The sequence below is a fragment of the Dendronephthya gigantea genome, unplaced genomic scaffold (assembly GCF_004324835.1).
Source record: "Dendronephthya gigantea isolate DGI-Jeju-01 unplaced genomic scaffold, DenGig_1.0 000027F, whole genome shotgun sequence".
Lineage (NCBI taxonomy): Eukaryota > Metazoa > Cnidaria > Anthozoa > Malacalcyonacea > Nephtheidae > Dendronephthya > Dendronephthya gigantea.
In genome coordinates, this window is record NW_021163037.1 from 1,923,681 (window position 1) to 1,945,813 (window position 22,133).

Consider the following 22,133-nt stretch of genomic DNA (forward strand, 5'->3'; position numbering starts at 1 on the left):
GGATCCTTCGAATGCTCTAACTTTCGGGAATCTAGAGCGAGCTGCGATCATCGATTATCGATAACAGTTGATGAGCAAATAGGAAATTTTATTGCTCTTGTTTTGAGAATGACTATATTTGTGACAAGAGAACACTTCAATGATTCAATATTTTTTTTATTGGGGACAATCATGTATGTATGCTCTATACTCTGCTGGTAAGTTTGGTAAGTAATAAGAAATGTGAGTTCAATTGTGAAACGGTCAATAAATGAAGTGTTATCCTTGTTTATTTAATCAAATATATCACTCGAAAGCGATTCCAAGTTCCAACCGAATGCGCGGTCCTTCGTGGGATTGTCGACTGGTCGCGCAAGGAAATTAAAATCCTGATTTTTGTGACCTCAGATACTTAAAAATAAGTGCATGTTTCTTGTGTTTCCTTTGGTAAAATTTCTCGAAACTTCATACACTTTCTGTAATCTCGAAGTGCGTAAAATGTAGTGCATATCAGAAACCTCTACATATATTCCATGCACGCAAACAAACCTGCCCAAACCCGTCAGCTAATAACCGACATGACCTTCAGAAATCACTACACTTAAAATATACCGGGTGAAAAATAACGCAACACTAGATATTAATGAATATATTCGCTTTTACAACAAAAGAATTTCTTGAGGCAGTTTTCACATAATTCTCCCTCTTTATAATTTTCACATATTCGTTGCAATTCGTTATTGTTATGCGAAAACTGAACATGTGCATTACGACGAATTATGTCGTATGAAAACTAGCCTTTATACAACTTTTATACTGCGAAGGTAATTTAAAGGTAATTTAAGGCAAAAGCAAAGATTTCTAGACTTTAATTAGTATAGCCCCGCCCCGGTTTAATGTGTGAACATGATGAAGGTCCCCTGGCTAGGTCGAAACGTCGAGATCTAGATGTGTTTTTGTAGAATCCAAATCAACCGCACAATAAAAATATTTACTTATAAAACTATGATGTCAAACATGAACATATTCCGTTATCATCCTTCAATTGAACAACTTTTTGCCAGTCGGTGACTGTCAAAGCTTACGAATCTGTATTATATAATTAACAGTTATTTTGCGAACTCGAGTCGTATGAGCTGATAGACCACACAAACTTTGTCGCCCTTTCGGTGCATTTTGGTGTGCTATTATCAACTAGGCTTGGATTTCTATTTCACTCAACTCCCCAAATCTTTCCGCCATTTTGTTTACTTTCTCTACTAGACAGATATGAGCTAATATCTGTCTAGTAGCCCACCAATGAGATTGCAGCATACCTCATATCTGGCGCTTGTGTATATAATAATGGTTGTTATTGTGTGTGATTGGTGTTGATTTGGCAGGATAGTTCTTTTCACAGTCTAGAAGTGCCAGTGGGGTAATTTATTTCAGCGAGAAGAAGGTGGGGTGGGAAAATTGTTTGAAACATTTTCACTTCATTCTCCACCTCTACCATAAATGACGACGGTTCCTTATTAGATGTGATCATGTGCATGCAGAGTGATTTGTAATACGTTGGCATTGTGAAAAAATAACATTGTTGCGGTCTACGTGATTATACCCCACATGCAATCAGCCAGTGAACGTCATTATATACCTTTTGTATATTTAGCAAATGATATCATATTTTATCCACGCAAGTACAGTTAAAACACTGAAATAGGTTTTTGAAACAAGTGAACCATACTGATTTACTTTCATGACTCTCATCGATGAAGAGCCGATAGCGATGAAAAAAACTCTCTTTCTATAATGGTTCAAACAAAAACACTTATCACTTAAACATTTCCGATCGAGACTTTATAGAAACCGCAGCAGTAGACGAACGGAACTAAGCTTCTAATATAACCTGGCCGTGCGCCCATCACTTGTTCTTACTAATAAACAAGATCGTATCGGTATAATCTCGGTTAAAGTTAATTATACCATCTCGCGTTAAACGATTGACCGTCGCGTCGAGCGTGTTTACATGAAAATGCAATTTTTGTTATACGACGTAATTTTAGTGTGATACTATGATAGTCTGACTGTTCGTAATTTGGTTTTCGACCAGATATGACCAACCTCGTCCCCATGCAGGATTTCAGTGAAACGAGGTTGCGATATGACCTATATATAACATCTAATTCGACTGGTGCATGAAAAATAGTATTTAGCGAAGCGAATCAGAGAAAAATATTTTTTTACGAAGATAACCACAGGAAGATAAAATTCATGTTTGTGTATGGAATCAAGCGTGCATGAATTCTGCGCTATATATAAAAATTGCAAATATTATTTAATATATAATATATTATTATTCATGTATACAAACCGCAAGTCAAACTCGAAGACAAGTTTCAAAACAAAACCAAAGGTTGCATTCTGACACTGATTCCAAAGCTCTATTTATATAATGGTTCAAACAAAACACTTATCACTTAAACTGAAAAATATAACTCGCAATACATTAGTGCACCAATATACTTTAAACATTTTAAAAGCAGCTGGGTGTATGCCTATATATAACAGTGAAGAAGTATGAAGTATGTTTAACAGCTTAATAAGTAATTTTTAGGCTGTTCTTATCAATGCTGTGTTAAAAAACATGACTATAAACTCCCTGATATAATTTTATATTAATAATTTTATATCAATTTCGTCAGTTCCAGAAAACCATTTGACACTTAATCCTTGACTCAATATTTCGCTAATCGGTATTCAATTTTCTCATTCTTTCTTTTCGTGATATTGACTCAAAGTTTGGACCTGCAATGTGTGCATGCCAAGTCCACTTCGAGATGGTATAAAAGCAAGGGGCAAAGCCCGGCACAGCACAATCTTTTTAGACGCAGTGTCAGTATACTAATCAAGAAGAAGGATTAAAGACACGAATATGAATATGTCTACAAAATTTATCGCAGCAGCTGTCTTCCTTTGCGAAATCTTTTTCAGTTCAGGTCAGTGTTGAATCGTGTTATGCATTTGTTGACTAGAGCACCTTTTAAGTATTTTGGCTTTTTAAATATTGTGATGGTCATATATGTAAGCGCAGCATTCACTTTAGTGAGAAATTGAATAAGTAGCTAAATTGTCAGATTAGATAATATTTTCATTAATGCCATGGTCTAGCTTTATATACGCAAACTAGACTTTTGCAAACAAAATATAGCCAACTTACTATATACGAAAAATGCACTAGTTCACCATCTCAGGTGCACTCACTGAGTTTTATTTTACCAAAAGTTTTAACCGAATTTACGGCACAATAACTTGCAGTTTTCCGCATCTGTTTAGCAAACCCTGTTTCTTCGAAGACGAATGTGTATATCCCAGGAGATGATAGAGCAAATTGGGAAGCATTGTGGAATGCGATGAAAAATGATACTCGGTCGTCAGGAACTCATGGACCCGGTGATCAGAGTAGTGCATTTGACGAAATTGTCAAAATAAACGCCAGAGAAAGAGGTTTATATTCCTTTATTGACAACTTTTATATATGTAAGCAATATATAGCTAGGATATGGTGCCCATTTATACAGCGTGCTTCAAGACTGTTTCTGAACATCCTCTGTATATAAGGGATGAAAGTTTATGGACAGTAAAAACGTATATGATAAAGTTAAACGTTTACAACCCTGGTATGGCGCTATATATTTATGTCTTGAATTTGCGACCCAGATTTACACAAATTACCCAGCCGTATATCTATCTGGATTCTGGATCTTGTGGCATTCAAATGTTATTACAATACAAAAGAATTCAACTGCATGATATCTAGGTTCTAAAAATTGTCACTATACATTGTCTAGCTTCCCTGAACTTTAAAAAAGTAGCCTATGCATACACCACAGGGCCGACCGCAGAGATATACTTGGCCTTTGTAGAATGTCTTAATTATGACGTAAAAAGTACGTTTCTCATTTAACATCGTGCCCAGTTGACCAATCAGGGACATGCCTTGTCCGCACGCAAACAACATCACACCGAATTCTTTTCACTGCGGGAGGTAAAGTGGATTCAAGATGGATAACAACGTGCTGATGAGCTTACATAATTATAAACAAATATTTTCCTTTCGCACTTGTTCTATTTTCATGTTTCTTAATTTTACCCTTCTGTAGGAAGCGGAACACGAAAAGGCAATGGGAGTGACTTTTTGTTTGAAGGTGACATTAAGATGAGCAAACAAGAGGCGATAAATATAATAACGCATCACGCCGTCACGTCTCGTCAAAGACGGGCGATTACAAAAAATCGTGGTATTTTATGGCCAAAAAATATTCCTTATGCTATCGACACTAGTTTAAGTAAGTTTATCGCATGCGGTACAACTTTCTATGGTCTTCAAAAACCCATCGAGTAAAACGTTTTCAAAAGTAATGAGAGATCAAATTCAAAATTTTCTTTCCAATAATACTTTTACTAAATCATAGCAATAAGAATCTCTAGAATGACTAGAATCTCACTCAGTTAGGAGATTTCGTCCCAAGTGTAAATTTTTAACCCTCAGGCTCAGCCCTTTTTCATTATAAACACGACACATGCAATAAGAAAGACCCCCTTAAATAGGAACACCTAACTGCAAGCTGTCTAAGGCCTGATTTACAAAAGCTCGCGCACTCGCAAGTCGGGGATTGAATTGTCGGGGATTGAATTGTTTTCTGACAACAATGGGACACAAAGGGAATCATGATTGCATGGTTACACGCCAATGATGCAAACATCAAGGCAAAAATGTGTTGCTTGTACTTTCGTTTCTTGCTGTGCCCAAACGGTGGCGAAAACCTGATGTTTGTTGTGATCTTTTTGTAGATGATGTTCAATCAAACATCAGAAAAGCGATTGCAGAATGGGAAACAACATTGCCTTGCATGGGTGAATGGCGAGATGTAACAAACGAGAATAAACCAAGAGATTTCATGTACTTCTTCAGTGGCGATGGGTTGGTCAATTTTCTTGAGTTTACCTTTAATTAGCCTTAAGCCATGCGCATGCATGCAATACTTTCGAAGAGGTGCAATACTTTCGAAGAAGTGTATAATTTTTTTTTAATATCAAACTCATGTCGACTGCTTGCTAACAAACCAGTGTCAGTGACAAAATATAACAAGTTACTTATACAAATATTTCATGCAGCAATGATCGATGCATTGCAAACAACAGCTAGCCGCATTATAATATACGGGCTTGATATATAGAAACAGTCGCTAAATCTGGAAACTAAGATTGAGGGTATATTTACTGACGTACACTTAACTAATTGAGTGTTCTTATACTGAAAGTGTGCCAATGTGAAATATACTCACACGGCGTTGCCCACGTCTCATTGAAACATATACTGATATAATTATATTGGTTCGTGGGTTCATGCTTAAAGAAATGTATTATTTGTTGTTTTATAGATGTTACTCAGACGTTGGACGAGTAGGTGGAAAGCAGGGAATATCAATTGGTCGTGGTTGTGAGGATCATGGAATAATAATTCACGAAATTGGTAATTATGTCGGCATACCCAAGACATTGGTATTTCAGTATGTTTAGTGATCATATTCTGGTATTATGCATGTCGCACAATGCCGACTCATATTCTTGCATTTAACTACTTTTATCAGGTCATGCAATGGGACTTTGGCACGAGCAATCCCGCCCGGACAGGGACAATTATGTAGACATTCTTTGGGATAACATTATACCAGGTACATTGATATCAGTATATGCAACATTATACCATGTAGGTGTACATAGCATGATATTAGTACGCACGCATCTTACTCATCTTGACGTTTCCATCTGTTTCTTCTTCACCCCTGTCCGGGATTCACGCGACTTCATCCTGAATGTATCTGTATAATTATTTGTACAACTCACCAAGATGGGTTGCTAACCCCCGAAAGGCGTATATATTAGATTAAGATACCCCGGTTTCGTTGTACGGGTACAGGCAGCCATAATTTGTTCATTGGAATTTCTTGTTGTTTGCACGTTTCGTGATACAAATCATGCTTACCTCAAGAGGCTAAAGTCTACTGGAAAGGTGTTGTCGAGTTATGGCGTCGAAAAAATTGAGAAACACTGATGGAAATTCACTGAACAAAATAAGGCTACCCGTACCCCTACACCGGAACCGGGGTATCTTAACCTCTCTAATATTATGTTCCGACGGAGTATAGCTGGGAGTTTAAAGCAGAGTGCTTTCATGCATAAGTGGAAGAATTTAGGGGGGGATAGCCTTCAGGGGAATTTATGAAATTTTCTAAAAGCAAATAGATTTCAACCTATCATAATATTCTTGCGAATTACTTAACTTGAAAATACTGACATTTTGACTTCTCTGTGTCGACCTTTAGGTTGTCTTAAACTGTAAATATATGTACCACGTAAAACTGCTTAAAACACTGCATGTGAAGGACCTGTCGAAGGTAAAATTATATATACAGCGACATATGTTTTATCAAAAAGGTTTCTTTTAACCACACAAAAGGTCACTTTCCCTTTCTTTCGAAAATTTTTGAAAAGGCCTCCTGCCGCCCAGGTTCATACGCCCTACCCCGCGTGGACAGTGGACATGACCAGTGTCAAAATTGATTGCCCGCAGGCATGAGTAAGTTATTCGCATATTCTGCATGACACACTGCATGATACAGTATTACCGATAAATTTCCTTTTCAGATTTAAAATTCAACTTTGAAAAGCAAAGCGAGGACACGGTCGATAGTCTTGGCGTCCAGTATGACTATGAGAGCGTCATGCATTACGGAGCATATGCTTTTTCAAAGAACAATCTGAAAACTATCGAGACTAAACCTGTTGCGGGGAAACCAATAGGACAGGAAGAAGGGCTTAGTGAGCTGGATAAAAAGCAAGTCCGACTTCTTTATGGATGTGAAACGCCATCAGGTATATCGACGGGTACATGGGGGAGTTCATATCCTAGGAAGTTTGTGACACAGAGGGGTCGGAACATGCATGTAGCAATTAATAAGTGACAAATGCGTGTCTGACATGTCTTGTCATGGCGAAACGATAGCTACTAAGATGAAATGAAGTGGTAAAAAGGTTATTCCACGCATACCGCGGCTTGCATGCATATAGGCCTATGACATGGGAAACAACTCGTGATATTGTCCCCTCAACTATTTTTGCTCCCAAAAATATCAAACTAAAGAAATATACCACGCATATACTTACAGTCCTACTATTTTCAAATTTGGACATACATATCCTAACAGTACGCGATGCACCAAATTGTTGTTGTCCCTTATTCACGTAAGGTTTTGGGTATTATATTAATATACGTATAAGTGGAAAGTACCAAGAAAGCAGGCTACATATGTTCACTCTATTCAACAACTGTTTTTTTCATTTATTAAGGTTGTAATGGCGATGTGCAGTCTGCTAGGAATTGCCAATATTGGAAGGGTTTGGGCTACTGTCAGAAAACATTCGAGAGTTATATGGAGAAAAACTGTTGCAAGACATGTAGTGATACAGGTAAGAGGAATTTCCTAGAATATATAAGCGCCCAGCATGGAAGCTCCTGGGGTTAAAACGCCCCACGCAAAGCTCTTGGGGGTAAAACGACCCACGCAAATACGGGCTGCATAATTCGCGTTGTAATGTATATTTAATGATGGAAATACTCCCTTTTTCGGGGATAGTGAAATTTATTATCTACCTTGCTAACTTTAACTAGCTAGGCCACACTCAATAGGCTTACAAGTTTTATTTCATGATGCATTTATTTACCTGTATAGCTACTTTTTGATGCCTTGTGTCCCCAAAATAGTACCCACTATATTGAAATCAGTTGAGACACCCTGTATATGGCATTATGAATACTCACATGTGCAACGTCAAAGCCTCTATAGCTATATTAATTGCACTGTCATTCACATAAATTTAACTAATTTTCTGGAATTTTAGGTTGCGAAAGCGATGTGCAGTCTGCTAGGAATTGCCAATATTGGAAGGGATTGGGCTATTGTGAGAAGACATACGTGAGTTATATGGAAAAAAACTGCTGCAAAACATGCAATGGTAAGAGAACTTCATCTACGCGATTTTCGTTACAAGCTCCTGGATTTGAATAACCGACTCAAATGCTGGCTGTATAGTGGTCAGTAATTTCTAGGGGTTAAAGGGTCCTAATTTCGAGTAAAATTATACACGTTTCAAATTCAAGCCAGGAACAGTTGATGGGAAAATGAGTCTACTATAGGTCCTCCGGCAGGAATCGAACTTACGCTTTTTACGAGAGAGGTAGCTGACAGAGCAAGCGTGGTTAAGCGTGGTTACCCCTAGAATTCGCATGCATCGAGTCGCGCGGAAGTGCCAAAAACACATTTGTAGTAATTGGTATTTCTATATTGTAAACAGATGACAATTACCATCTTAATGATCAGTAAGTGAGTTTGTATAACCATGCATTGTCACTATTATGTACGAGTTCTGCACGCGAATTTATGCTATCGTTCACACATGCAGGACCAGACGAATTTAGAACCGTACTCGAATTCGCCCACTTAGATGTTTACACGGTAAAATTGGATGAAAATGGACTGGTTCTATGTATTTGCAAAGCAAACTAAACCAATTCGAACACGCTTCCAAATTCCTCCGGTCCGGCATGTACTCGCAACGTATCGCCTTAATTTCATGAAAACTATACACGGTGCACCACATTGTTTTTCGCTATTTGCTCCAGTTAAAAAAAAGCAGAATGGGATGAAAATGTTATCAGTCGTTAGCTATATCTCTTATTGCTATGTGGTATGACCGCATGCGAGTATGGAAAAAACGAGTTGTATTATTAACTTAATTAAAATATAAATAGAATTATACTTTATAGGCTAAATTACGTGGAGACGGTAGATAAATAAGCCGAAAGCTTGAGATATATTAACTATATAATAACTACTTTTCAGGTTGCAATAGCGATGTGCAGTCTGCTAGGAATTGCCAATATTGGAAGGGATTGGGCTATTGTGAGAAGACATACGTGAGTTATATGGAAAAAAATTGCTGCAAGACATGCAATGGTAAGGGAATTTCAGCTCCTGGGGGTAAAACAGCCAAAAAATACAGGGGTCTCCGATAATATATTAGATAATGTATTATAATATATATTATAAATTATTATAAATTATTACAATATATATTATATACTGTATAATATATGAAAGTCTAAATGAAAATGCAAATATGGGGACAAAAAGGCCCCAATATTACCCCATCATTGCGCTGAAGGCTGAAGCGCAAGCTACAATTAAGCAGCCAGGCTTCCGTGTAAACATTTACTTTCGTACAGCAAAAAAGCTTTATAACTTTTTACAAATTTTATGTAAAGTGCAGGTATGCTTACTTCTTCCGTTCGAATGCTAAACCAAACGGTCAGTTCGATAGTCTCATTGAAGTTATGATGCCATTTATCCTATTCTATTTTTTTTTATTCTTCAGACCAATGACTTGCTGATGGCTGGGACTGCTATGCGAAATTTCCTGTATATTTTTGCCAATTTTTGGTAACCCCATTTCACAATCGGATGTCAGACCACTAGACCACGCCCGTATCGCCTAATTCCTCGGTCACGTGACCTGTGACGTTTGCATGGTTATTTATTACATTGATTCCCAATTCGAATGCGGTATCAAAGCAATAAAAGTGCACAGGTATAATTTTTTGTAGCCTCCTCCGCAGGCATCTCTTTTGTATTTATATTAGGCATTTATATTTGACTTGGGTTTCTTTGGCTCGTACTTCATAATTTAGTTTTTACATTTTTGCATAAAGTTTATTACTTTCGATTTACCCTCAAAAGGTCTGTTCAAACGATCCTATTTCGTCGTATCTAAATCACTCCTGACGTATGTTTTATAGTCTGTTGACTTACAATGTATATTGGCAGGAAGTCAACTAAAGCCAATGCAGTACTTCTTTATCAATAACAAACTACATTCCGTACGTCATAAGGGAATTGAAAGTTAGATCCTGTGAACGACCCTTAACGGCCTTTTGCATTCCTACGACAATCGTGTATATAATATGCTTAACTTGTATACATTACAGCAAAATTTTTCACAGCACTCGCTTAATAAAATACGGTCGGCACAAAAGTGTTTTGAAGTCTTGTAGTTTACCCTCGTTACTTGGCCCTTATAGTGCTCTATCATATAAAGAGATGCAGAAAACAAATGACCTAAACTTCATCTGCCACTATATCAGACCACGATTGCATTTGCGCAAACCACCTGATTCTCGCTTCTGATAGTCACATTGAGTCCTATATCATCGGCAACCGCGCTTCCTATATTTCATATGATCTCATTCAAGCGTTTACGATTGGCAGCACGAAAACATAACGCCGTCTACAAAACCAAGTGGGGGCTTGACCTCGTCAATATTGCGAGTCTCTAATTCAGAAAAGCGGAAGCCACGAGAACAAACTAAGAAGAATCTTCGACGTGACCTTCAAAGACCATTATACCCGCACTAAAAAAATTAATTAACGCAACGTTTCGACGTTCACAATATGACTTAATAATTAGAGCAACATTTTAATTATCTGGCGCCGTTTGTACGAAAGCTCGATAGGGCTTACCATCGGATAGTGTTTCTTAAATCGGTCTTAGATTATGTTAATGAAACTCGAGTCTCTCTTCATGGGTTGTTGCAGTTTCTGTAGTTTTTAAAACTCTTCAAAGGATGGAAAAAATCAATCTTCAAACACAAAGGATGGAAAAAATCAATCTTCGGCGACTGATAAGGGCTATCCAGGCCTCGCTGGGCGTTATTCCTACCAGCATGGTGTCGCTACAATGACTTGCATCGAATAGATAAAAATGCGGTCTCAAGTGTCAACACGTAGACATATAATACATACATATATGTATTATTAGCTAGGTGATACTGCATATCTGTGCAACATGATTTGAAAGCAAAATTATTGTAGAGGTGTTAGAATTTGGCATTGTCATTGAAGGTGCTATTACATGTTTGGAGAAGTAACATTGCTCATCAGAATTGTCAATTCCTTGTTCAAAATCTGACCATAAGCACTTGAACATTTCTTTTTTTTTCACATTGGGCGTGTGATAATGACACCGCACTTCCGCATGATAGTTTTAAGAGCCCTTGAAATTATTCAGTATTTTTCTTATGGATGCACCTTCACGAATCCTATCAACTTTCGCTGTTTGGAACTTGGAAGAGAATATTTTCCACGATTTCAAACAAAGGCGCGTATCAATTAAGTCTGAAACCACATTCTGGTCTCGCGCGAGTGCAAGAACGAACTAGATTGGTAAATGAATAACGCGTGCTCTTATGGCATGACGAACTAAATCGTGAGAATGATCGATATTCCTGTAATTCATTCTGAATACAATTAGCTAGGAACTTTAAATCTAACTTCTGGCCATAGGACATAGCCAAGTAGCCAACTGGTCAAGTTTAGACGCAGTCGTGAAGCAATACGGCATGGCGCAGACTTGGCTTGCATCCTGTCCAATTAATATAGTCTTTCATGAACTTTTATGCCGCACTGATATGCCCGAAATGCGAGTTCATAAAAGTCGAATAAACAATGTTATCGCACGCACATAGAAAACACTTGATATTGATAGTGTTCCAAAAATATCTGTGAAATGAAATGCAGGTTGCCCTAATAGTCACACATACAGTTTAAGGTACTGCCTCGGTTGCAACTAATTTTTCACACCGTACGTTTAACGCCGGTTACCTAATTTTCTGACCAGTTCTAGCAGGGAGCATGGTTTAATTTAATATCCGTTTCGCAAGACGCAACGCATGGTTCAAAGTATGGACTGGACTGGACCGGTCCATATTTTGTTTCTCTGGACTCAGCAAAAATTTCGATAAAGCCTGGACTGCAACTGCATGGAGTAAAAAAAAACTGTTATATATGAAACAGCTATTTCCCTGATTCTTCAAAGGAATGTACCGCTCTTTCAGACTTATTATCATTATACTGTTCGATTCAGATTTCAGAAATGGACATATTCCGAGCAATTATCCGTCTAGGCACTCTTGCAATTGTTCATTTAAAAACCTCAAATAATAAAAATAATACCTCTTTGTTTAATACGAATACTGTATATGCAGGTGTCAAATTTTGATGTGAAGCAAATGATCACCACATGCATAATATATCGTAAGTCGCATGCACAAGCATTGATTAAACCGAAAGTCTTCCACGTAACATTGTGTTTAAATTTTAACTTAAAAACAATGTTACTTGAAACCGAAAGGCCACGATGATCGAAGTGTAGTTTGTGGCGGACCGACTGTGGCGCCATCTCGAACCGACATAGCCTGCAACGCAGACTATATATTGGGGTATATATAGTCTGCTAATCAGCGACACAAAGCTTGTATGGTCACATGAATATTCGAATTATTTCCGGTATTATAATTATGATTATGTATATGATTTGCGCGCAAATTGCATAGTTATTTGCCACATGGCCGCGCCGATGTGCGTGCTGTGTTTCTCTGTTCTGGAAAAGAAGTTAGATATAAATCTTGTAAAAGGAAAGCGTTCTCTCGACATTGCGGCCGACATATTACGATTACAATGCTGGTTCCAACGACTTGTTCTTCAAGAAGGTCAGCGAGGAGAGGAACCGCTTGGAAGACTAGAGACTTCCCGTAGCCGTGTCAGCACTAAAGAAGATATTCTTACCGAGTAAGAAGGCTTTGAGTGCCTCGACTTGCTCTCGATGAAGACTTTCCACTTGAAAAAAACAGCATACAATCCGAATAGCTTCCGAAAAGTGCTCTTCTTCAAGCAAAGATGGTTCGATGAAGGACGCCATGTTGTTTGTGAAAATAATAAATATTCTGAAATTTTGATTATTTTGCATAATTATAAGCTAACCAATCAAAATGAGTCCCACAATTTCTCGGGAAACCCACGTGACCATACAAGCTTTGTGCCGCTGATTAGCAGACTATATATACCCCAATATATAGTCTGCGTTGCAGGCTAGAACCGACATTGCGTTTTGATATCTTTTGAGTCAAGAAATCAAACATGCCTCTTACTTACGCAATCTTTTTGGAAAAATGGCGAAAATACTGTACTCGAGGGTTGTTGATGGTAGACAATCAAGCGCGGAATCGTTTTCATCAACAATATCGATGAGCCCAAATTACGAGGCCTACCAAGTTGTAGATGAAAAGGCTGCACTAGAGGTCGCTGCTGGGCGCGAAAGCAAGGTAGCGAAGTTATATTTATAAGTAAATAGTGCGCAACTTGGAGTCCAATTTTGAGTCCAGAGAAAAAAATATGGACCGGTTCAGTCCAGTCCATGTTTTGTACTATGCCGTTTCGCAAAGGATATCCTGTTAGGCGTCAGGTACAAAAGGATATTTAGCACAGCAGCCGGACCTTGAAACGAGGTGTTTTAATTTGATAATGAAAATCAAAACCCAGCAAATGGCTTTCAAACAAGACATATAACAAAATACAAAACTTTTTGAGCTAAGGTTACGTTGTCAATCACATGCAACATCTACACAGTAATCAAACGTATATACAAGGATGGGTTCTTTGTATTAGGTAATTTTCAGGTTATTTCGCAATATCTCGCCCTTACTAATGGCGTTGATTACGCCGGATTTACACATCGAAATTTCCAAATTTGGTTTGCAAATGAAGCGGAAATCGCATATTAACATCCTCGCCTAATTTATGTGTTTTTGGTTCGTCCCACGCAATGCGTGGTCCTGCGTCAAAGCCAAGCTGGGAACACATTGCGCGCCAAGCCCGCTTTGAGATGGTATAAAGGCGACAGCAATGCGCTGCACGAAACACTTCATTCGAACGCTGTGCCAGTGAACAAAAGTCAAGAGGAAAATCATGTCTACGAAGTTCATCATTGCAGCTGTCACCCTTTGCGGAATTATATTCACGCCAGGTTAGTGCCGTTGTACTACAGGGTTACACTCTTGCGCTTGCGTCGCATACAGTTGTCTACGTCAAATAATATGATAACTAAATTCTCGTATCCTGATTGACCTCACTAATCAGTGCGCATTTATTATTCAGCTAAAACTATTTGGAAATGGTATTTGGGAATGAACTTGTGGAGCTGATATCATGCACGTTGCTGAATAATATAGCTATATATATATGTATTAACCATAAATTGGTTCCTGACTGTCTCGATACAATTATTACAACATGACTGTTTACAATGATTTTATATCACCAAAGAAAATTTGGTATCTTGTAGTGATGGTGAATGGAGCAGCAGTGATGCTCAATTAATTTACTTCACTCGGCTATAACACTTCACTCGGGTTAACTCGACTATATGATTATTTGACGGGTCGATCCTGAGATATGCGACTGTATGATTGTTTGGTCGATCCTGAAGGCTACTTCATAATATGGCACCGCTGCATTAAAACGGGTTTTCAGTAGCTTCGTATACAATGATTGCAGGCATCTCTGTTTGCATGTTTTTGTTTTGGAAAAGTCATGATCAAGCTTTCACAGCTGTATAGCAACAGAGTAGTATGCACAAACTAAGCAATATTTATATATTTATATACTATAAATAATTGGAGCTTATGTATAAAAATATAATATAAATAATATTAAAGTAGAAAAATGCAAGTAATCTTCAACGGGAGGGGTGTTAATTTGACAAATATGCGCGTATTTCTGCGAAAAAAAGTAACTGCATGATGGATTAAATATGAATAACATTTCGTTATTCCATTTTTAGCAAATTCTGTACAGGAGGAAAACAATATATATTTACCAGAGCCAGGGGACGATAAAACCAATTGGGAAGCACTATGGAAGGCGACAAAAGATAATCCTGACGTGTCAAGATCTGATGATTCGAGTATATTCGATATGATTCTAAGCATAAATGCCAAAGAAAGAGGTAGCGTGAATGTATACTTCATGAATTGTCGTTTATTCTTTGAGCACGACCAAACCTGCCTTACTGAAATATTTCTCTATTTGTTGACTTTATAATAAATATATAAGCATGCTGTTTAAATGCAATATAGGAGGAGTCCTTATAACAACCCCCTAACGATCTTAGACAGTAAGTCTTAGTGATATATATATCGCCGATTTTTCTTTATTCAAACCTGTGGCGGATGTAGGCCATATATAAGTAGAAATACACTTCCGTCACTCTGGGATTATATAAATACAATACACATATCAAAAAATAAATTTATTATCATTCGACAACTCCTATTTGTGATTATTGCGCATGTGGCTTGTGAAACATGGTCAGGAGGAATGGCCTTTTTACTGAATTTGATGTTACAGCCGTTGTTTAGATGCACGCTCCTTGGCAAGGCCAAGAAAATTAAAATTTTCATGACTGAGGTCAGACAAGGTGCAATATAACCACCTTCTAAATCTAGTCATGCATCTATAGGGTTACGAAATATAATATTTAGTCTGTGAAACCTTTTTAGGCACGGCACTCCAAGTTTCGTCGGGTAAACATGAAAAGCCTTAAGCTAAGGCTGCTTTTTAAACTTATGCGGTCATTTGGCACCTGGAAGAACATATCATTTACATTATAGATATTATATTCAAGTGTGAACTTTATAACCGCAAACACATATGCAAATGACAAGTGGGCATATGTATAGCCCGTTCTCGTATATTTCAGTTCGATATGCATTGTATTTGAGTAAACGCCAGTTTTTATGTGATATAATTCGTCGTTATTCACATGTCGTAATTTGTTGTAATTCGGTTTTCATCTGACGGATTTCGCATAACAACGAATTATCATGAATTATGACGAATTATGCCATATGAAATCCAGCCTTACCAACACTAAATCATTAGAGTACTTAGGACTTAATTGGTATATATACATGCATGCAGATTAATTCCAGAAATGAAACTGAAGTAACTTGAAAATTGAATATTGATACATATACCGAGGGTGCTTATTAAAGCGAGAGTGCACTGTAATATACGACATATTTTGATATAATTCATTCCCTCTACACCTTTAGGCAACGGTGAGATAGGAAGAAGCGATGAGGAAAGTCAGGAAACCTTCTTGTTCGAAGGTGATATTAATACGAAGAATAAAAACGAAGCGATAAGAATAATCAAGGAAAATGCTGGAACATCGCGCCAGAGACGGGCAATCATACGTAATCGTGGAAGGTTATGGCGAGAAAACGCCATAGCTTACGCCATCGACGGAAGTTTACGTGAGTTTTAAAATACATTTTAATTTTCTTATCGTCGAGGTTGAAAAGTTTCCAAAATTGATATTCAGCGTCATTTGCGTGTTACAGGCTCAAAGTATTAGGCATGGGCCTAACTTTTACTTATATATATACAATGCAGTACAATATGCAGTCTGTTTCATCGCTATAGGAATCTCCAGACTCCAGGTGGTAGACAAATAGCACCTGCGCGAAATAGCTACTAGAGAGTGCTCAATACGGAAATAATATCATCTAAATAGAGCAGATATAAAAGTATCGCCTACCAAAAATCGTTCACTACAGTCTGTTTATCCGTATAGGAATCTCCAGGTGGTAGACAAGTAGCATGATTCATGTACAAACAGAAACTAAATATTCAAACTAAAAACTTAACAGTTAAACTGGATTAAACGGACAGCATATTTAAATTTACGCACATCTTTTTCTAGGAGGTGTTGAGTCCAACATCAAACGCGGGATTCAAGAATGGGAAGCAACGTTACCTTCTTGTATGGGTGGATGGCGGGATGTGACGAGACAGAGTAGACCAAAAGATTACATGTACTTTTTCCGCGGCAACGGGTAAGTTGTCCCGCAGTATTCTTAGAGTTCATGATTGGACAGCATGCAGAAGTCGAGTCGATGTCTGATTATGCCTTTTGAGGCAACACGGAATAAGTTATACAAGTGCCACAAGAAGATAATCGTAAGGTTAAGGCGATGCAGGATGCATAGCGTTAGGCTAAACACACATTCCCTTGGGGAATCACCATTTAGTCCACCTGCATGCGCCAAATGCATGCATTAAAACTGTCCTTAGTTTTCTAAAAAATATTATACGGCACTCAGTTCAAGAAATGATTTGGGAAATTTCTTTTTTCAGATGCTACTCACAGGTTGGCCGCGTAGGTGGTGCACAGAGAATTTCAATTGGTAATGGTTGTCAACAGCATGGAGTGGTTGTTCACGAAATTGGTAAACCAAACGACATCATCGTAATCATGTTATATATCTAAGTACATTGAACCGACCAAACTCCGAATCACATCACTTTAATTGACTTTATTCCATGCATAGTCATTATAAACCAATCTAATTGGAAAGAAGTAGATAGCGTAATACATAGATTATATTTTCACAAGGTCATGCAATGGGACTTTGGCATGAACAATCCCGTCCAGACAGAGACGCATACGTCGAAATTTTTTGGAACAACATTATACCAAGTAATGTATTTTTTTATGATAAAGATTAAAGAACTTTATATGTTAGGAAATAAATTTATCCGAATCCAATTAGAGAATAATTTATGCGTGCATTAATTATAGCCGTGTCGCTATTTGCATGCATAATTTAGTAATGCTATATAGAAATGCTTATCCTAGTGTAACATTACCGCCAAATTACATTTGTAGGGATGAGATTCAACTTCCAGAAACATTCCAGTAACGGAGTTGACAGCCTTGGCGTGGGATATGACTATGGTAGCGTTATGCATTATGGATCATATGCTTTCTCAAGCAACCGGCGGAAAACAATTGATAGCAAAAATCCTAGTGGGAGACGATTAGGACAACGAAATGGGCTAAGTCCAAAAGATAAGAAACAAGTTCAGCTTCTTTATCGATCGCAATGCTCAACGACGCCTACAAGAAAACCAAACCCATCAGGTATAAGAAAACATCACATAAATACCAAACTCAATAGGCTTACAAGTTCTATGTCATGATACATCTATTTACCTGTATAGCTACTTTTTCGTGCCTTGTCCCAAAAATAATACCCTCTATTGAAATCCCTCTTTTGTTGTTAATTAAGGGTACTTTTTGGGACGCACTGTATATGGCAGTATGAATACTCAAATGTGCAACATCAAAGCCTGTAGCTATATTAATCGCACTGTCATCCACATACTGAACACTTGAATAGATAAATAACTGAATTATTAAATTACTAGTGTATTTCACATTGCCAATTTTGTGGCCATGCCTACTATCTCTTCTTCTGTGCTAACTGAGCGGCGAGTTGGAAAAGCAAAGTTTTTTATAATTTAATCAATACGTGTTAAGTATAAAGTCAAAACTGAGCTAGATATATATTTACAACTGATTTAACTATAATTTTCCGGAATTTTAGGTTGCGAAAGCGATTTGCAGTCTGCTAGGAATTGCCAATATTGGAAGGGATTGGGCTATTGTGAGACGACATACGTGAGTTATATGAAGAAAAACTGCTGCAAGACATGCATTAGCTCTGTCACTGGTAATTAGATGATTTTCTTCTTTTTTTATTGAAAGATTTTAGGGCCTGTTCATATGAGACGGGCCAGCCCGGTTTAGCATGTTTTCATATGAGCCCGTTTAAGGTGATCTCGCTACGTTCAGGCGTGATCTCGCCAAAGCCGGGCTAGTCCGGTTCCATATGAATGCAATTTTACAGATATTTTGAAGCAATATGTGAAGCTGCTGCAAGACATGCAGTGGTAAGAGGAATTTCATCTACGCGATTTTCGTTACAAGCTCCTGGATTTGAATAACCGACTCAAATGCAGGCTGTAGTAATTAGTATTATAAAAAAACATGTATATAACGCGTGTTCTGATTCGTCGAAGCCCGTGTTTGGATCAGGCTATCCATGCAAACACGGAAATTTAAAGTTTTAAAGAATTTAAATTTATATTCAGGCCTTGTCGTTGTTACTTGGGAATGTTGCTAGAGTTAAGAAAAGCTCGCAAAACACTCGCCTTCCGCTTGTGTTTCGCGCAATTTTCTTAACTCTCGCAACATTCCCGCGTGTTTGGATCAGGCCATCCAAACACGGAAACTATCAGTAAGTAATTGTATAATTCTTATAGTAAACGGATGAAAATTTTTCCATCTTTAGGATCAGTAAGTGAGTTAGTAACCATGCATTGTCACTATTATGTACGAGTTCTGCACACGAATTTATGCTATACGTTCACACATGCAGGACCAGACGAATTTGGAACCGTACTCCAATTCGCCCACTTAGATGTTTACACCGGGTAAAATTGGATAAAAATGGACTGGTTCTATGTATTTGCAAAGCAAACTAAACGAATTCGAACACGCTTCCAAATTCGTCCGGTTCTGCATGTACTCGCAACGTATCGTCTTAATTTTATGAAAACTATAAGCGGTGTTATACGTCGAGAGTAAATAAATAAGCCGAAATCTTGAAATATATTAACCATATAATAACTATTTTTCAGGTTGCAATGGCGATGTAGGGTCTGCCAGGAATTGCCAATATTGGAAAGGATTGGGCTATTGTGAGAGGACATTCGTGAATTTTATGAAAAAAAATTGCTGCAAGACATGTAATGGTAAGGGAATTTCACTTACGGTTTTCATTAGCACAAGCTCCTGGGGGTAAAACAGCCAAATAAAATACTGGGGTCTTCTATTAGACTAGAAATACATGCATGCAAAGTCCCTTCGCCTGAAGCAATAAACATATATTTCCATCACTGAAATTCTATAATACTCGTTTCTGCTGAATGATCGAAGTCGTGTAAGTAAAATCCTATATCAAGTACAATTATAAAGTCGACTCTCGAGCTATCACATTCAACTATAATCATAATTCATTAATTGTGCTACGAATAGTTTTAAATATTGTACTACAATTTTTAGCGAAATTTCAATTACTTTTTAAACAGATTCACCTTTAAAATAAATGCTTTCCCATCAAAGTCATTTTAACGAAATTGACGAATAAGTTAAAAACGGTGTCGTACGTTTGTTGATAAATCCACAAGTTAAACTTACAAAAAAACGTGCGTGCTTTAAAATACAAAATCTACCCATTTACCTGTTCAAAAACACTCCAAAAATTTTTTTCACCATCTACTTGAATCAAAGTGTTTCTATCCGAAAGCATCTTTTAATTTATATGTTAATCAATTTTACGAGTGAATTTTTCGTATATTTTCAAAACCATTGGATATTGCCCCGTCATTGCGCTGAAGCGCAAGCTACAATTTAGCAGCCAGGCTTCCGTGTAAACGTTTACATTCGTACAGCAAAAAAGCTTTATAACTTTTTACAAATTTTATTCAAAGTGTAGGTATGCTTACTTCTTCCGCTCGAATGCTAAACCAAACGGTCAGTTACGATAGTCTCATTGAAGTTATGATGCCATTTATCCTATTCTATTTTTTATTCTTCAGGCCAATGACTTGCTGATGGCTGGGACTGCTGTGAATAGAGTAGTGCGAATTTTCTGTATTTTTCTAATTGAACATTTCGAGTCTTTTTGCCCATTTTTGGTGACAGTTGGTCTGCCCGCATTTCACAATCAGATGTCAGAACATTCAACTACGCCTGTATTGCCTAATTCCTCGGTCACGTGACCTGTGACGTTTGCATGGTTATCCATTACATTGATTCCCAATTCGAATGTGCTACCGAAGTAGTAAAAGTGCACAGCTTTTGTTTTTTGGCTCGTACTTCATAATTCAGTTTTTACATTCTGGCATAAAGTTTATTACTTTCGATTCACTCTTTTAAGGTCTGTTCACACGAACTTATTTCGTCGTATCCAAATCACTCCTGACGTATGTTTTATTGTCTACTTGCAATGTATATTGGCAGGAAGTCAACTAAAGCCAATGCAGTACTTCTTTATCAATAACAAACTACATTCCGTACGTCATAAGGGAATTGGAAGTTAGATCTTGTGAACGACCTTTAACGGCCTTTTGCATCCTACGACAATCCGTGTATATAATATGCTTAACTTGTATTTACAGCAACATATTTCACAGCACACGCTTAATAAAATACGGTCAGCACAAAAGTGTTTTGAAGTCAGTAGTTTACCCTCGTTACTTCGTCCTTGATTATCATTGTCGTATAGTACATAATTATGACCGTTATAGTGCGCTATCATATAAAGAGATGCAGAAAACAAATGACCTAAACTTCATCTGCCACTATATCAGACCACGATTGCATTTGGGCAAACCACCTGATTCTCCCTTCTGATAGTCACATTGAGTCCTATATCATCGGCAACCGCGCTTCCTATTTCACATGATCTCACTCAAGCGTTTACGATTGCCAGCACGAAAACATAACGCCGTCGTCTACAAAACCAAGTGGGGCCTTGACCTCGTCAATATTGCGTGTCTCTAATTCCGAAAGGCGGAAGCCACGAGAACAAACTAAGAAGAACCTTCGACGTGACCTTCAAAGACCATTATAACCGCACTAAAAAAGGGGGGTAGCAGGGGGGGCACTGCCCTTCCTATTTTCAACCCAAGTCGGGCAAAAATTGTGGTAGGGGGAAATTAAAAAACAAAATATAAACAAAGAAATCGAGTCTGCGTAGTGCGTAATATTAAAATAAAAGTGTTTACTTATTATTAACAAAAGAATTTGGACCCTGATTTATGTACTTGACTGAAACATTTAAAAATCAAAACCCGTCCCCAATACCTAAATAGAATCTATGAAGTTTTCTTAACTTTTCTAAACAAATTTAATCTAAATATATAAAGGCGTTTTCCATGGGATATTGATAACCAAATTCTCCTTTTGAACGTTGTGATCTAGCTGCTGCAGTCGGAAAGTATGGAAATTGTTGTTTATTTTTATTATTTTTACTCCGAATTAATGTTATCGCAATGTTTGTAGCATTTTGTTGAAAAGTTTTTTACACCGAAATACAAAATTATATATAATTAAATGCTGAAAATCGTAAGCCTGGACTTCATACTTATTGAAACTGTTAAGTAATTAATCTGATTAATTATAAATACGGAAAATATAAGGTAGGTATAAAAGATACTGATAAAAGATTACAGTAATGTTGGAAATGCTTGCATGCCAACTTATGCAGCACACGGCCATCGAGTATTTAGTTGTTTTAAAATTGT

At 37.4% G+C, this 22,133-nt stretch overlaps 2 protein-coding genes across 2 annotated transcripts; both read left to right on the forward strand.

The window, feature by feature from the left end:
• The first annotated feature begins 1,284 nt into the window (after positions 1-1,284).
• On the forward strand, positions 1,285-9,464 carry LOC114523315 (zinc metalloproteinase nas-13-like). Its single transcript, XM_028544192.1, has 11 exons — positions 1,285-2,957; positions 3,295-3,465; positions 4,122-4,307; positions 4,813-4,942; positions 5,403-5,494; positions 5,613-5,696; positions 6,670-6,897; positions 7,372-7,491; positions 7,924-8,037; positions 8,925-9,062; positions 9,457-9,464. The coding sequence occupies exons 1-11, from the start codon at positions 2,894-2,896 to the stop codon at positions 9,462-9,464; spliced, it is 1,335 nt and encodes a 444-aa protein (XP_028399993.1). The 5' UTR covers positions 1,285-2,893.
• A 4,310-nt stretch (positions 9,465-13,774) lies between these two features.
• On the forward strand, positions 13,775-21,369 carry LOC114523351 (zinc metalloproteinase nas-15-like). Its single transcript, XM_028544247.1, has 10 exons — positions 13,775-13,938; positions 14,755-14,919; positions 16,028-16,231; positions 16,681-16,813; positions 17,115-17,206; positions 17,374-17,457; positions 17,647-17,901; positions 18,368-18,493; positions 19,464-19,577; positions 20,424-21,369. The coding sequence occupies exons 1-10, from the start codon at positions 13,881-13,883 to the stop codon at positions 20,429-20,431; spliced, it is 1,239 nt and encodes a 412-aa protein (XP_028400048.1). The 5' UTR covers positions 13,775-13,880; the 3' UTR covers positions 20,432-21,369.
• The last annotated feature ends 764 nt before the right edge of the window (positions 21,370-22,133 follow it).